The sequence below is a fragment of the Indicator indicator genome, chromosome 23 (genome assembly GCF_027791375.1).
Source record: "Indicator indicator isolate 239-I01 chromosome 23, UM_Iind_1.1, whole genome shotgun sequence".
Classification (NCBI taxonomy): Eukaryota; Metazoa; Chordata; class Aves; order Piciformes; family Indicatoridae; genus Indicator; species Indicator indicator.
In genome coordinates, this window is record NC_072032.1 from 7,999,751 (window position 1) to 8,014,747 (window position 14,997).

At 46.0% G+C, this 14,997-nt stretch overlaps 1 protein-coding gene across 1 annotated transcript in view; it reads left to right on the plus strand.

Moving 5' to 3' along the window:
- FAM53A (family with sequence similarity 53 member A) overlaps positions 1 to 14,997 on the plus strand; it is a 50,661-nt gene that overhangs the window by 12,266 nt on the left and 23,398 nt on the right. The window contains exons 2-4 of the mRNA XM_054391499.1: positions 5,271 to 5,519; positions 9,994 to 10,048; positions 12,358 to 13,157. Of these exons, the coding sequence (XP_054247474.1) occupies positions 5,442 to 5,519; positions 9,994 to 10,048; positions 12,358 to 13,157 (933 nt within the window). The 5' untranslated portion in view covers positions 5,271 to 5,441. The remainder of the gene's footprint in view (positions 1 to 5,270; positions 5,520 to 9,993; positions 10,049 to 12,357; positions 13,158 to 14,997) is intronic.

Sequence of the window (14,997 nt, forward strand, 5' to 3'; positions counted from 1 at the left end):
TGCTGGAACATTTTGTCCTGCAGGATGCAGAGGAGGAGGAGTGGGTTGGAAATGAGTCTGGCTGCTTTACTTTCTTACAGCCAAGCAGAGGTTTTTTTTTTTTTTTAATTGGCTTTATGTTCTTCATCAGGACTCTTCATCTCTTTGAAAGTAGGTTGTCAAATTGGATGAGCCTCTGACATCCTTTAATTGACTGGGGGTTGAATGGATCTGTATTTTTAGTAGTCTTCCCAAAAAAAGACCCCAGTGACGTCACTGGGAAGATGGAGAATTCGTGACATGAGCATTTCTTCTCTCCCCTTCATTGCAGCAGAGATTTTTCCATTGTTATTACTACTTATGGCTAAAGTTCTCAAGAAGTAAACGCTCTCTGTACTAGTACTATGGAGATGGAACAAGGAACCTGCTTCTCTCAGACTTCACCACGTGTTACAGAAGGGGAAATGGGAGATAATGGTGAAACTGGTTCCATCACTGCTCGTTCTCCAGCTGGGAGCCATGTCAGCCTTGGCTTGCATTTGGAGTTCCATTTTTATCTTCCATTTATTCCTTATCAGTAGTCCAACTTTCAGTGACAAAAGCAGCTTCTCTTCCCCATCACCTCTCACCTCTACACCCCATCTTGAGGAGAGATCCTACTAAGATGAAGTCTGACTCCCATCTTTTGTGGTGTGTATTTATCTTGGCTAGCTCAGTTTGCTCATCGTTCTACCTACTCAGGCTCTGTAAGGGATGGTGGTGTGAGAAGGGAGAGGTGGCTGTGATCTTGTAGAACTTCATCCAACTTTGCTCCCAAAGGCTGCTGTTGTTACCTCAAGGCTTGGAGGATCTTGGTGTTTGAACTTGCATGGCTTGGCTCAGCTGCTACCTGTAGAGACTTGGTGACAGCAGAGGTGTGTATCTTTGGAGTGTCCTTGCAGGTTGCGTAGAAAGCAGGGCATGTACTCACAGTGGGAGGCAGAACTTGCTTGTGCCAAGATCTAGGCCATGAGGTAGATGAAGAAATGCAGGTTCAGCAGGATCTACATTGCCCTGGCATGGATGGTCAAATGGTTCCTGTTACTGAAAATCCACCTGGCTTGAAGCACAGAGCAGTTTGGGAGGGGTTCAAGTCGATGAGCACTAAGGCCACAATAAGGAGAGGCTGCAAATGAAAGTTTGCTGCCTTTAACCAGTCTCGGGAAGAGGAGATACAATAACCAGCTCTGCTGTCTGTGAGTGCATTAAATAGAGACCAGAGGGTATGGAAGCAAACAAAAAAACACTCAAGGTTTTTCCGTTGCAGAGGAGTAATGGAAGGAACATCCTTCTGTGAGGTATTGAGGGCCAGAAGCTTGGAAGTAACTCTTGGTGGTGGTAAGAGTGACAACAGGCTAGTGAAGCTGGAGGGACTGCTAAGGATCTCATCTTCCAACAGCCAGTGTGAACTGGGAGTGTGGAGGGAAGGGAAGCAATTCCCAATAGAGGATAAATAGCTTGACTGGAGTGAATCAGGACTTTGGTCTCTTAGGGTTAAGGTGCTGAGGCTACAGGGGTGACTTCAGATCATCTCGAGCTGGGAAGTTCTACTAGCCAAGAGAGTGTGAATTGGAGGAGGAAAAAAGGAGCAGATGATGTTCAAACCATGCCTCAGAAGGGGGCATCTAGTTCTAGTGTGGGACAGGTTAATGTCAGCTAGCTTTCTTCTGTGGCTTTTTGCTTTCTTTCCTGACTTGGACAGAGGTGTTCTGGGCAGTTGTCTAAGCAGTGTCACAGTCCCACACAATGCCCACACAAGAATTTGTCTAGTTATAGCAAACCAGACTGGGGAACTGATCCAGCTGGAAAACAACCTTTACCCCAGACAAAAGGAAGTGTTTTGCTTTTATCAAACTGTACAAATTCCTTACTCTCAATCTCGGTGTGGCAGCAACCAACCTTCTGCTGGCATCCTGCAGTGGGTAGCTGAGGAGCTAGAGAGGAAAACGTGTTGGCAGTTAAGATGGCAGCTGAGATACATCAGACTGCAACTTGGAATGGCTTTCATTAGGAGGAGTGTGGTGATGATCATGTTTCTTCATAGAATAGCTTGAGTTGGAAAGGACCTTGAAGATCATCTAGTTCCAACTCCCCTGCCATGGGCAGGGACACCTTCCACTAGATCAGGTTGCTCAAGGCCCTATCCAGCCTGGCCTTGAGCACCTCCAGGGAGGTGGCATTGTTAAGTAGCAAGAAGGACTGCCCAGGAGGAACAGATTTGTAGTGTAGAAGGGTCAGTGCTGATGCCCACAGCATATGCCTGACCTGGTGAGCTTGCTGTGGACCAGTATCAGCCAAGTGCAGGGTGCTGAACACCTAAAAATGGCTGCAGTGCACCTTCTGGCTTTGTGGACATTTTCTGATTCCTCTTCTGGATGTCTGGATCTAGTTTAATCTTCACCAGGTTTAAAAGGGGCTGTGATGATGTTTGATTGTGCCATGGAAGAAGCTGGATTGAGATGAAACATTAGGAGGAAATTCTTCTTCCTGAGGGCGGAGAGACACTGGAACAACTTGACCAGAGAAGTTGTGGAGGCTCCAAGCCTGAAAGGTGTTCAAAAACAGGTTAGGTGGGGCCTTGAGCAAGCTGGTCTAGTAGGAGGTGTCCCTGCCTATGACAGGGGGGTTGGAACTAGATGGTCTTGAAGGTCCCTTCCAATCCTAAGGAGTCCTGCCAATGAATATTGCCCTGTTCCAACCCTTGCCCTTAGCCTGGCAGAGTATTTCTTGAGCCACACTTGGCTTTGGCAGATGCTGGCACTGAGAAGGGTGTGTGTAACTTCTAGTGGTGAGCTTATCAACCCGAGTGGTTTCGATATTTGACTCGGTGTGAGTTCAGAACAAGATATGGTAGCAATACTTCAAGTGGCTGGGTGCTTTCCTGAAAGATAGGACATGTGCAGTAAAAATAGACCAACGGAATCTTCACATCTCTGGGTAGGATTATTTGTGGTTGAGGAGCATTTGTAAGCATTTTAGAGCAGCAAATAAAAGTAGGTCTGAGAATGAGGCCAAAAGCTGGGCAGAGATTGTTGTGATGGGACAGCTCTCAGACCAAGGGAAGCAGTGACACAGCAGACAGCTGTGAAGGTGAAGAGGTTGATGGTTAGTGTAGGAAAATCATGTGCAGCAGGTCAAGGGAGGTGGTTCTCTTCTACCCTGCCCCAGTGAGACCACAGCTGGAGTATTGTGTCCAGTTCTGGGCTCTCCAGTTCAAGAGGGACTGGGATATACTGGAGTGTCCAACAAAGGCTATGAGGATGATGATGGGACTAGAACATCAGCCTGGGGCTGTTTAGTCTGGAGAAGAATAGCCTGAGGGGATTTTATTGATGTTTAACTATATCTGAAGGGTGGGGGTCAAGAAGCATGGGCCAGGCTCTTCAGTGGTGTCCTGTGTTAGGACAAGGGGCACACACAAACTGGAATACAGGAAGTTCCACCTCGACATGAGGGCAAACTTCTTTAGTGTGAGGGTGCTGGAGCCCAGAGAGGTTGTGGAGTCCCCATCCCTGGAGGTGTTCAAGAAACCTGTGGCACATGGTGACGTGGTTTAGTGGCCATGGTGGTGTTGGGTTGACGGTTGGACTGGATGATCTTAAGAGGTCTTTTGCAACCAAAGCAACTCTGAGTCTGTGATTATGGGAAGGGGAGTTGGCTGAAGGTGCTGTGAAGAAATGAGAATGAAAGCTGTTGTAGGCTTGGGCTTGAAAACTGGAAGTGAATTTGAAAGAACTGTGGTGAGCCTGAAAGACTTGATGGTAGAAGAAGGAAAACGAAGAAGCTGAACTCCTGTGGTTTTGTTCTGGTTCTTGAGAAGCGAAAGAGTGAGGTGGAGCTGAGGAAAGTACAGAGGTCCGTTTGGTGGGGTAAAAATAACCAACTAATAAAGACTGGTGGGAGACAGGAATGATACTGCAGCAGCTAAAGGGTTGGGGATGCTGTGGGAGGAGATGGAGGAAAAGAGATTCTATAGAGAATGTTTAGAATGGAGAGAGGCAGCTGGTGAGCCTGGAGCTTTGCATTTAGCTGCTCACAGGATAAAGATCTCAGCTTTTGTCAGTGATGCTTTTTAGGTGTGTGGTAATCTGGCCTGCTTACACATTTCAGATGGGGTGGTTGCTGACAGGTAGCAATGGTAGAAGCTTTAAACCAGTGAAAAACACACAGGGTCTATTAGATGTAGCTGAGGGTTTGGGGAGTGGGTGCAGCATTTGAGTAACACCCTTCTCTGCTCTGCTTATTAAGGGTTTAGTGATGGAGCAGTGTGGTAGAATGGCTTAAAATGGTGTTAGAGAGGGCAGTGTGGAGGGGGCCTGCATGCTTCAGGTGCTGGTCTGGTTTCACAGAATGCCAGGTTGGAAGGGACCCCAAGATTATCTGTTCCAACCCTTCTAGGTGATGGTGCTGTTGAAATGAGCTGGCCCAGCACCCTGTCAAGCTGAGTCTTGAAACCATCCCATGGAGGGGATTCCACTGCTTCCCTTGGGAGGTGATTCCAATGCCCAACTGTTCTCATGGGGAACCGTTTTCTCTGGAGTTCAGTGGGAATCTCCCCAGCAGTAGCTTGTCCTCATCACCACTTGCCTTTTCCATGGGACTCCTTGTGAAGAGTCTCCACCTTCTTGATAGCCTCCCTTTCTGTACTGCTGCGTGGCAATATAGTGTTAAGTTTACCTGGCTAAGACTTGGTATAGGAGTTTTGATGAGGGAAAGCTTCAGTCTTCTGCCCTGGCTAACAATCCTAGGTAGAATTTGTTTACCAACAGGAAACAGCCAAATAATACCCTGATCTTTACTGTTTGAGTCCCATCTGCCTTCTGCAATCCATGAGATCTCAACAGGAATGTTCTTCCATGAATGGAGACATGGGGAGGGGAGACTTAAACTGGAGTTGAGGAAGAAGCTCTTGACAGTGAGGGTGGTGAGACACTGGAACAGGATGCCCAGGGAGGTTGTGGATGCCCCCTCCCTGGAGCTGTTCATAGCTGGGTTGGATGAGGCCTTGAGCAGCCTGGGCTACTGGGAGGTGTCCTTGCCCATGGCAGGGGGTTGAACTAGATGCTCTTGTTGTTACTTTCCAACCCAATCCATTCTGTGCATCTGAGTCTGCAACAGGAGCCAGTAGCAATGGTCAGAGTGCTCTACCTGCATGAATGAATGGCCCAAACACTACTCCTGTTCTTGCAATACTGTGATCTCCACAAGAACTTTTCTGACTTTTTTCTATGTTTTCTGTCCCAATTTTACAGAAAACCAGACATGATACACTGACAGCACTGGAAATAAACCTTGGCAATAAGATGGAAGCATAAATCTCAAGACTTGAAGCCAACCCAGAAAAATGGCTCATGAGTACTGAAACTGAAGACTGAAAAACCTCCAACACTTCTGTGTGAGCAAGTGGAAAAGGAGCAACTACCATGGTAACACTAATAACAGAAAAGCTGCAGAACCAGAGCTTGGATGATCTGACCTGTAAAACCTACAGTATCAATCTGGTAAGGATCTGCCAACATAACATTTAATAACTGTGGGGTGCCAAGGAGAGAGGTGACTGCAAGCTACACAAATTCAGGAATGTAGGTTAGCCAGGAGTCAGGTGGTTAAGGCTAGGTTGCAAAATGGGTGAGAGTTGTAGCAAGGACATAGAGAACCACACACTGAAGATTCAATTCTTACCCTTTACAAGAAAGGCATTGTGGTGTTGGAATAGGTACAGAGAAGGGCAGTGAAGCTGGCAAAGGGTCTGGAGAACAGGTCTGGTGAGGAGCAGTCAGGGGAACTGGAGTTGTTTAGTCTAGAGGAAAGGCTGAGGAGAAAAAATGTCAAGTTGCTGATGTGGTACCCTCAGAAAGCGTAAGGATCTGTGTGGTGTCCATCTTTCCAGTAGGGCAGAATCAGAGAATCACTTTGCTTGGAAAAACCCTTTAAGATAATCCAGTCCAACCATTCTCTAATTCTGCCAAGCCTGCTGCTAAACCATGGCCCTCAGCACCACATCTCTGCCTCCTTGAAACACCTCCAGGGATGGGGACTCGACCACCTCGTGGGCAGCCTGTTCCAGTCTTTGAGAAAGCTCTCAGGGAAGAGGTATCTTCTAATGTCCAACCTAAACCTGCCCTGGTGCTACTTGGGGCTGTTTCTTCTCATTGTGTCACTTACTAGTGAGAAGAGACCAATCCCACCTCAATTCAGCCTCCTTTCAGGGAGTTGTAGAGAGTGATGAGGTCTCCCTCAGGCTCCTCTTCTCCAGGCTGAACACCCCCAGTTCCCTCAGCCACGTTTCCCAATGCACAAAAGAGGTTCTGCTTTTGAACAAGCATTTCAACGCACACCCACTTTCTTGCATGAAGCAAGACTCTTAGGTGAAGCTTGTTTATTTCACACTCTGTTTGTCTCTGTCTTGAATGGGCTTCTGACACAGGAAGTTCTCCAGAGGCACCAGATCTTGGTGGGGTTTTTTAACATCTGTTCTAAAAGCAGAAGATGGATGTGCCATGAGCTCTTGAGTTTGCTCTTCAGGAAAATTACCTTGTTGAATAATTTGGCCTTACTGTAAGGAGCATTTCCTTCTGGCAGAGGGAAGCAGACTGCCCTGTCAGGGTTCTTAGTGACTGCAATCTCTCCTCGAGGGGGTGATAAAACAGAGAAACCTCTTCATCCAGGAAGCTTCAGGTGGATCTTAGCACAAAAGGGATAAATGGGGGAGGGTAGGGCATAGCCACCCCAGGAGAGTTGATAAACTGGTTCAGTGCCCTGTTGTTCATATCTAGAGGGACTTCTGTCATGTGCTGGGTGGATAAAAAGATCCTCCCTTCTCTATAAACAATTTACAGCCTGATAGTCTACTCAAGCTTGGACTTCCAGACATCATTAAAATACAGCACCAGATAGTGTTTCCAAGTGGTTGTATTGTGATAGGAAAGTCAAGTGTGTATCATAAAGGAGATTCTTGACTACTTCTCCCTCTTATTTCAGTGCCTTGAGCTTTTACTGGAAACACTGCAGCTTCCTGCTCCTTTCCTTTTCCTTCATAAGATGTCACTTGTAGCATTCTTAGCAATTGTTTTGGTCTAAATCTCCAAAGAATTAGCACTCTGTGTCTTAAATGATTGTTGATCCAGAATCATATTAAGTAGTTGTAGTGTGTAACGTGTCTGCTTGGTCATGGAGCTGAGCACTGACTTCACCAGAAGCTGATGAGAAGGCTCTGAGGACAGGGTTGCTGTTGGTTACAGAGCACTGTAGCCAGATTGTGTCTGTGATCCCACTTTTTCTGTGTCCCCCTTGAAAAATGCTTTCAGTGCTTTGCAGCTGTCAGAGGTGTAGCTCACTCTCTACCTGACAAGGCTTTTTAAGATGGTTCAAGTGCAGGCTGTTCAATAACTCAAGTACATGTAAGAGTCTTAGTAAAGATGTATTTGGCTGAAAACTACTTGTAAAAGTCAGGTATCTCCTGAAGTGCCACATGGGATTGTCCTAGAGGTTCTGTTCTTTCTAAACATCAAAGATCTTAGCCTGTGGGGATTGTTGTTTAATCATCATAGAATCCTAGACTGGTTTGGGTTGAAAGAGCTTCAAGATTTAGTTCCAATCCCCCACCATGGGCAGGAGCATCTTCCACTAGACCAGGTTGTTCAAGGCCTCATCCAGTCTGGCTTTGATTGTAACATTGTAATTAGGGAGATGTTCAAGTCATTCTTTACTTCCCTTTTCCAAGTGGTTCAAGATACAAATTAGCTTTGAGATGTTTTGGAGTTCTGTTCCCTGATTTTCCTTAGCTACTATCAGGTAGCTGAATAGGTCAGTGTAGCCTGGAAACTGGAGAGGAAGGAATTTGCTGGAAAACCTTATCTTTAATTTGTTTGTTTCCCCTTCAGGGACAGCTGAAATGCAACTATTACTGTTATCTTAAGATGCTGTTGTGTTCTGTAGGATACCTTAGGAACTGTTTAGTCTAAACAGTTGGTGCTAGCTTTGAAAATGTGGTTTTAAATGAGGGACTGGAGCAGGTCCAGAGAAGGGCAGCAGAATTGTTGAAAGGTCTGGTGAAGAGCAGCTGAGTGACTGGGGTTGTTCAGCCTGGAGAAAAGGAGGCTGAGGGGAGACCTCATTGCTCTCTACAGCTCCCTGAAAGGAGGTTGCTGTGAGGTGGGGGTTAGTCTCCTCTTCGTGGTGTACAGGTGATAGGACAAGAGGAAATGGCATGAAATTGCTCCAGGGGAGATTTAGGTTGGAGATTAGGAAATACTACTTTGCAAGAGTGGCCAGGGATTGGAACAGGCTGCCCAGGGAGGTGGTGGAGTCCCCATCCCTGGAGGTGTCCAAGAAACCTGTGGCCATGGCACTTTAGGACATGATTTAGTGGCCACGGTGGTGTTGGGTTGATGGCTGCACTCAATCTTAGGGGGCTTTTCCAACCCAAACAATTCTGTGATTCCATATTTCTGTAACTGGCCACAGCAGTTGTAAAAAGCAACCAGTAGCAGTGACTGCTACTCCTGCTATCAGGTTGTAGTGAGGTAGTGAGTGGGGCTGATTCACTGCAAAGCTGATGGAGATTCAGACTTGGGGTTCAGCTGTTTTCTCAAAGTAGCTTTCTGTAAAAGGAAGCTATAAATGCTTCTGCAGATGCAAATATTAAGTGAAAAACCAGTGATTTGTCTCATGCAGATTTTGATTAACCATCTGTTGACTAAAATCCTGTCCTTTCATCAATTCCATTGTTTCCTACCTCTAAAACAGTAGCATCAAGGGAATGTTACCATGCCTTAGCATTTGTCTTGTCCATGGAGTTGTCAGCAGCACCCCTTCTGTTGCTATACAGCAGGAAAGAAAAGCTTTGTAGCCCAAGGATTTTTCTTTAAAAATTGACTTTGTCTCTAGGAAGGAAGTGTGTGTGTGTAGAACACTGTCTGCTCTGCCTGGACACAGAGCAGTGTTCACATCAAGGGTGCTGCCCTCTTCTAAAGCTACCTTCCTCTCTACCCTGGTGGTGATGGGAGAATAAAGAACGGTCCTTGGGCTCTGATGGAGCCTTAAGCCATCTATGGCTCCTTTATAGCAAGCTCTCAGCTTTGTCTGAAAAAACACATACCATCTAAGAAGGCCTTTGTAGTGATATTTTGGAGGTAAAATTAGTGAAGAAAATGGAAAGCATTCTGCACACAAACTTGTCTCGCTGTGCAGCTGCTCCTGGCAAAGCTTCATCATGAATTCTGAAGCCCTTTTCCACACAGACCTTGCTTTAAGCATGGCTTTTACGTGGTTTATTGGTGATGGTTCACTACTCAAACTGTAAGTCTCCAAAAGATGATTTTTGGGTAGGAATGATTGGTTTTAGTAGCTCTTTAAGAAGCAAGAAAACCTTTTGCTGCACTGAACCTAGGAAAATGTAAAATACTTGCTAGCAAAGCTTGATTTGGTCAGTGGCCTTTCTGGAGACCCTTAGGAGTTTGTATATTTAATTTCACAGAAGCCTAGAATGGTTTGGGTTGGAAGGGTCGTTAAAGATCATCTGGTTCCAAGTCCCTGCCATGGGCAGGGACACCTTTAGATAAGATATTCCTGTCTCTTTGCTGAAGATGAAGTCATTTTGCTTTTTTGAGTTGAAAATGGCAACCCAATTGTCAGGCTGTAATTTCCTCTCCTCTGAAATGAGAATTGGATCAAAGATTTTTTTCGTCGGGGTGAATCCTCACTCTTAATTTTGCAGTTTATTTGCATGGGCTAATGCTGCAACTCTTGAAACTGTTTGAGAACTTAGCAATAGATCAGAAAACCTCACAAAAAGATGCCAGAAAGATGTTTAGAAAGATGAGCTGTTGAGGAATTTCAAAATACCCAGCAAAACTCTGTCCTAAAGCTGTGTTGAATGCTCACAGGGAGAAGCTGTGACCTGCCTGCAGGTTCCTTGGGGTGTGTGCTCTTTCACACAGTTAAAATTTTTTTTTTCTTTCTGATTAATTTCAGTACTCATCTGAGAAGCTGAACAAAAGTGGCAGCTTGTTCCCTTTCGAAATCAACGGTAAGTTCTGCAGAAGCCTGAGCTGTGTTTGACTGAGGTAATTGCTATAGCAAGCAGCCTTTCTTTTGTAAATAAGGTGAGGGGGATGGAGCATGCTGCTGTAGAGCCTGCTGCTTTAAGCTGTTCTTTGAACAATACTGGGAATAGCTGGTTGTTAGTTTTGTGCTTGTGATCTGCTTTGCATAGTAAAAGCCCTTGTAACACTTTTTTGGTTCAATATCTGTGGTGTGCAGAAGCAGAGCGACGCTGGTTTTCATGCTAAACATCTCGGGTTCCTCAGCTAGCAGAAAGCTCTCACATCATTACATACCTTAAATGTTTTGCCACATGAAATACCCAGCACCATGTAAACTATAAGCTGAAGTCCAGTGCCTTCAGACAAGTTTGGTTTGCTTTTCCCTCTCCTTGATCCTACTGGAATGAGAGTAAATTGTATCTGTCAAAAAGAAGTACAAATGCCAGTTAGTGATAAGTGGTGATGTTTTTTTGGTTTTTTTGTTGTTTGGTTTACTTTTCCCTCTCCTTGCTCCTACTGGAATGAGAGTAAGCTACCTATCCAAAAAACCTACAAATGCCAGTTAGTTGCTACTTTAAAGGATGGACTTGAAATTTTGTGTGTTCTGTGGTGTTTAAGCATGGAGGATTTGTCTTTGCTCAGTGGGATTCCCTCTAAGTGTGAATCTTGGTTTATGTGCAGTTTCAAAAGGGAAACACTATTTTATCTTAAATACCATTACCATGTCAACAATGAAAACACAGCCAGCTCTTGGCTTTTTTATTTAACAGACTTTTTAAACCAACCTCCCAGCCTGGGAGAAAGCTTCCTAAAGGACTTTTCTTTTTTCTGTTTTAAATCAGGGCAGCCCAAGCTAGGAAATTGTCCTCCAGTCCATGTTAGGAGTTTCAAACATTATCTGGATCCCATTGTGTTGGCTATTTTACTTGCATTGAATTATGGATGGTCTCTGCCTTGAAGAGCTTACATGCTTAAGGCAAAGCACAGTATGTGGCTGTACCCATCTGAAAGAATGGAGGAGGAAGGACAGAGGAATTCTAATAAAACATGTTGTTTGAATAGGCCAGCTGTCTGCACAGTTAAATGATTTTGAGACAATAGGGTGTTCTTTAAATAAGATCCAAATAAACAGGATAATCCATGACATACTTGGGGCATGGAACACGTACAACTATTTGGGTTTGCAACTTTTAAAGCTACTCAGCAAAATCTTTTTATCTGTTGATCACTCCAAAACTGAGTTTAGGCAGAGGAATAATCAAGTATTTAATGGTTAGGCTGTATCTAGACCCTTAATATGCATGGGGGAAAAAAAACTGAAATGCTCTTTCTTTAAAGCTGGGATCAGTGAAACTTACTTGGCTAATTGGTTTAAATTAGCAAATTTTCTAACCAAGCATGAAGCACTGTTAACTGGCCAACAGGGTGGGTGTTTTTTTTTTTTTTCTCCCTTTGCTGCTTTTCAATTTGCACATCCAAAGTGCTGTAGTTCTTCTTACACTTCATTGTGTAATGTGGAGGAACAGCTGTAAAATGTGCAGAATGTTCTCAAAGAAAAGCTTCACAAAAGAGTGAGGGGCTTCGCTGGCAGCCTGCTTTTAACCCAGCTCTGCCACTTCAGCTGGGAAGTTGGGCACTGTATTCACAGCAAGGCTTGCAGCAGGTTCTTCAGAGATAGTTTTTGTGCTGAATTAAGGTTGTAGTGTGTTGGGTTTTGGTTTTTCTCCCCTGCACTTCGAGGGGGGGGGAAAGAAAGAAACAACCTGCAGCCTAGTTTCACTTTATACTGTTTGTCATTTCAAGTGCAGTTTTTCACACCACAAAACATGAACTCTTTGTAATGTTTCTATAGTAAGGTGTTATTAAAACAGCCAAATGAAGAACAGCAGAGATGATCCTGCTCTTTATTTCAAATATAAATAAATTCCCTAGTGGGTTCTGGCATGATTAGCTAAACCAATTCGGTTGTCCCTGTTACAGCATTTCAGTGTGGTGTGTGCTAGGAAGCTGGCCCTGTTGCTTCTCACTAAAATCCTTTCTCTGTACAGGAGGAAATGTTAACAAGGTACTGGGAATGCCTGGATTGGCTCCTAAAATATTTTATCTTCTTGTTTTGAGAGTTCCCTACCTCTTTTCAAATGAATGTGGAATGCTAGTGTGGAATTTTGATGAAGCTGGGCATTTGTGGCTTGTCCTTCTAGGCCACAGATAAGTGGTTTTACGTTGAGCTAGGTGTAAAACAAACGGTCTCTGTCCTTTCCATCTCTCACCTGCATCTTTCTTGTGTTTTCAGAAGAAAGTCCTTGGAAAGCTTTAAATGGGGGTTGCCCAATCCAGACTGACACCAGGAGCTCAGCCTACTCTTTCCCAGTGTGCCCCTTCAGCACCGGCACGGCCAGCAATGGCGCTCTGCAGTGGCAGCAGGAACCTTCCAGCACGTCGATGGTGTCAGGGTGGATAAGTGACCTCAACCTGAACGAGAACTCGGGCCAGCCCTTGGCCCCGCCAACCAAACGCCACTGCAGGTCCCTGTCGGAGCCCGATGAGCTGGCCCGCTGCCGCTCCCCGTGGAAGCCTGGCAGCTCCAAGGTCTGGACTCCCGTGTCAAAGAGGCGCTGCAACAGCGGCGGCAGCGCCACCCTGCAGCGCTGCAACAGCCACGGCAGCGCCACCCTGCAGAGAAGCACAAGCATCAGCCTGCCACAGAACATCCTCTCGCTCAACAACGTCTTCACCGTCACCAGCTTCAACACCTCCCCGGTCCCCAGGCCTTCCTCCGCCAGCAGCGGCTTCGTGGACAGCAGCGAGGGCAGCACCAGCTCCAGCAGCCGCTGGAATTCTGGAGGCCCTTGTGACTTTAACCCAAGGCGCCGCCTCTCCCTGTCCCAGGAGCACATCACGGAGACCGGGAACCTCTTGCCTTCAGCCAGCAGCACTCCCACCTCCACGCCCGAGCTGAGCCGGCGGCAGGGGCTGCTGCGGTGCCGCTCCCAGCCCTGCGTGCTCAACGAGAAGAAGAGCCGGCTAAAGCGCAGGCGGGAGGAGGACGTGCGGTGGAACAGGCCCTCCTTGGACTTTTTTAAAATGACACGGGTGAGATTTTACTTTCCTCAGTCTGGGAAGGGAGCCCTTGGAGAGAGAGCTCCTAACCCTGCAGAGACAGCAGCTCCTCTGCAGCTGTGAGCTTCTCTTGTCTCCTTGCGTGTCACAGCCTCGCATGGAGTGAGGTTTAACAATGCCAAGGGCTGGGTGCTGCGCCTGGGTCACAACCCCATGAAGGCTCCAGGCTTGGGGCAGAGTGCTTGGAAACTGCCCAGTAGAAAGCCCTGGGGGTGCTGGTTGACAGCAGCTGAACATGAGCCAGTGTGTGCCTAGGTGGCCAAGAAGGCCACCAAGCATCCTGGCCTGGATCAGCAATGGTGTGGCCAGCAGGAGCAGGGTGAGGATTGTCTCTCTGTACTCAGCACTGGTGAGGCCACACCTTGAGGACTGGGTTCACTTTTGGGGACCCCTCACTCCAAGGACATTGAGGTGCTGGACCCGGTCCAGAGAAGGGCAGTGAAGCTGGGGAAGAGTCTGGAGAACAGGGGTGGTGAGGAGCAGCTGAGAGAACTTGGGATTGTTCAGTCTGGAGAAGAGGAGGCTGAGGGGGGGCCTCATTGCTCTCTCCAGCTCCCTGAAAGGAGGTTGGAGTGAGGTGGGGGTTGGTCTCTTCTCCCAACTATCAGGTGATAGAATGGAACTGAACTGCCTGCTGTGGGATGTTCCATGACTTTTCATGTGGTAGTTCCCTTTAGTCTGTCTGCTTTGCTCGACTGAGGGTCTGTTTGATGGCATCTGTCCTTCTCTTGTACCTTTGTGAGACAACTTGCAGCTTGAAGCATTTTCTCCTTGAAAAATAGGTGGGTATTGTGAAACTGTGGGGTAGGTGGTTGGTTGGCAAGCAATCCAGGATGGTCTGTTGGCTTCTGGCAAGGTTGGTTACCAGGTTCTAGGTGTGACTAGACACTGAGTTCTGGTTAAGATGGAAGCTTACTGGTTAGCTAATCAGCTCTTGCCTGTTTCTGTGTTAATCACTGCTCAGATTAGTTTGCTAATCTACTCCAGCAATATTAGACCATTTGCCTTTCAGCTGCCCCTGTAGGCAGGTTTCTTCATTTAAACTGAACATAAAATGTAAAAGCTGATTTTTTTTTTTTTTTCTGGACTTGCCTTTTGTGTTTTTTCAAGCTATAGAAGTGAGACACCTTTTCAGAACGTTTTGAGTTGCTCAGATGCTTGTCTATAGGAAGGTTCTGGGGCCTTGGTGGAAGGGCTTTGACCCGTGTAGATTGTCTGCTCATTTGAAGAGTACATGGGACTAATACTCAGCCCGTCTTGATCACTCTTTTTTTCCTCTGAGACCTGTTTTGAAATGCTGGGTTTTGTGATAAGCTGAGCAGTCTATGCAAAGTTCATTCTGCAGTGTCAAGGCCTGATGGAGTGAGTTTTCCAGCTATTTCAGTAGATTCTAAAGACACTGTGTATTTAATCAAAGGCACAAAGTGTAGCTTGGAAATGCATTTCTGGCTTCCAAACATGCTAAACTTCAGTGAAAACATCTGTTTGAAAACCAAGCAAGTGCTGAAGACATTTGAAGTAAAAAAAAAAAAAAAAAAAAAAAATTGAATGAAGTTTTCAAAAACTGTTGAGGTTTTCTTATGCTGACAGTTTGCTTCCCCATGACATTGTAAGAACTCCTCCATTTATTCCTACTCTACCCCATGCCCCAAACCCTGCCCAGATATGTGCTTTGAAATTGATACTGTGAACTTGAACGTTTCTCTCTAAATTTAAACAAAATTATTGCTCTGCAAAACATTGTGAGCTAATACTGCAGAAGGGAATGGCTTTGAGCTGGAAGAGGGAAGATTTGGCCTGGATATGAGGAAGA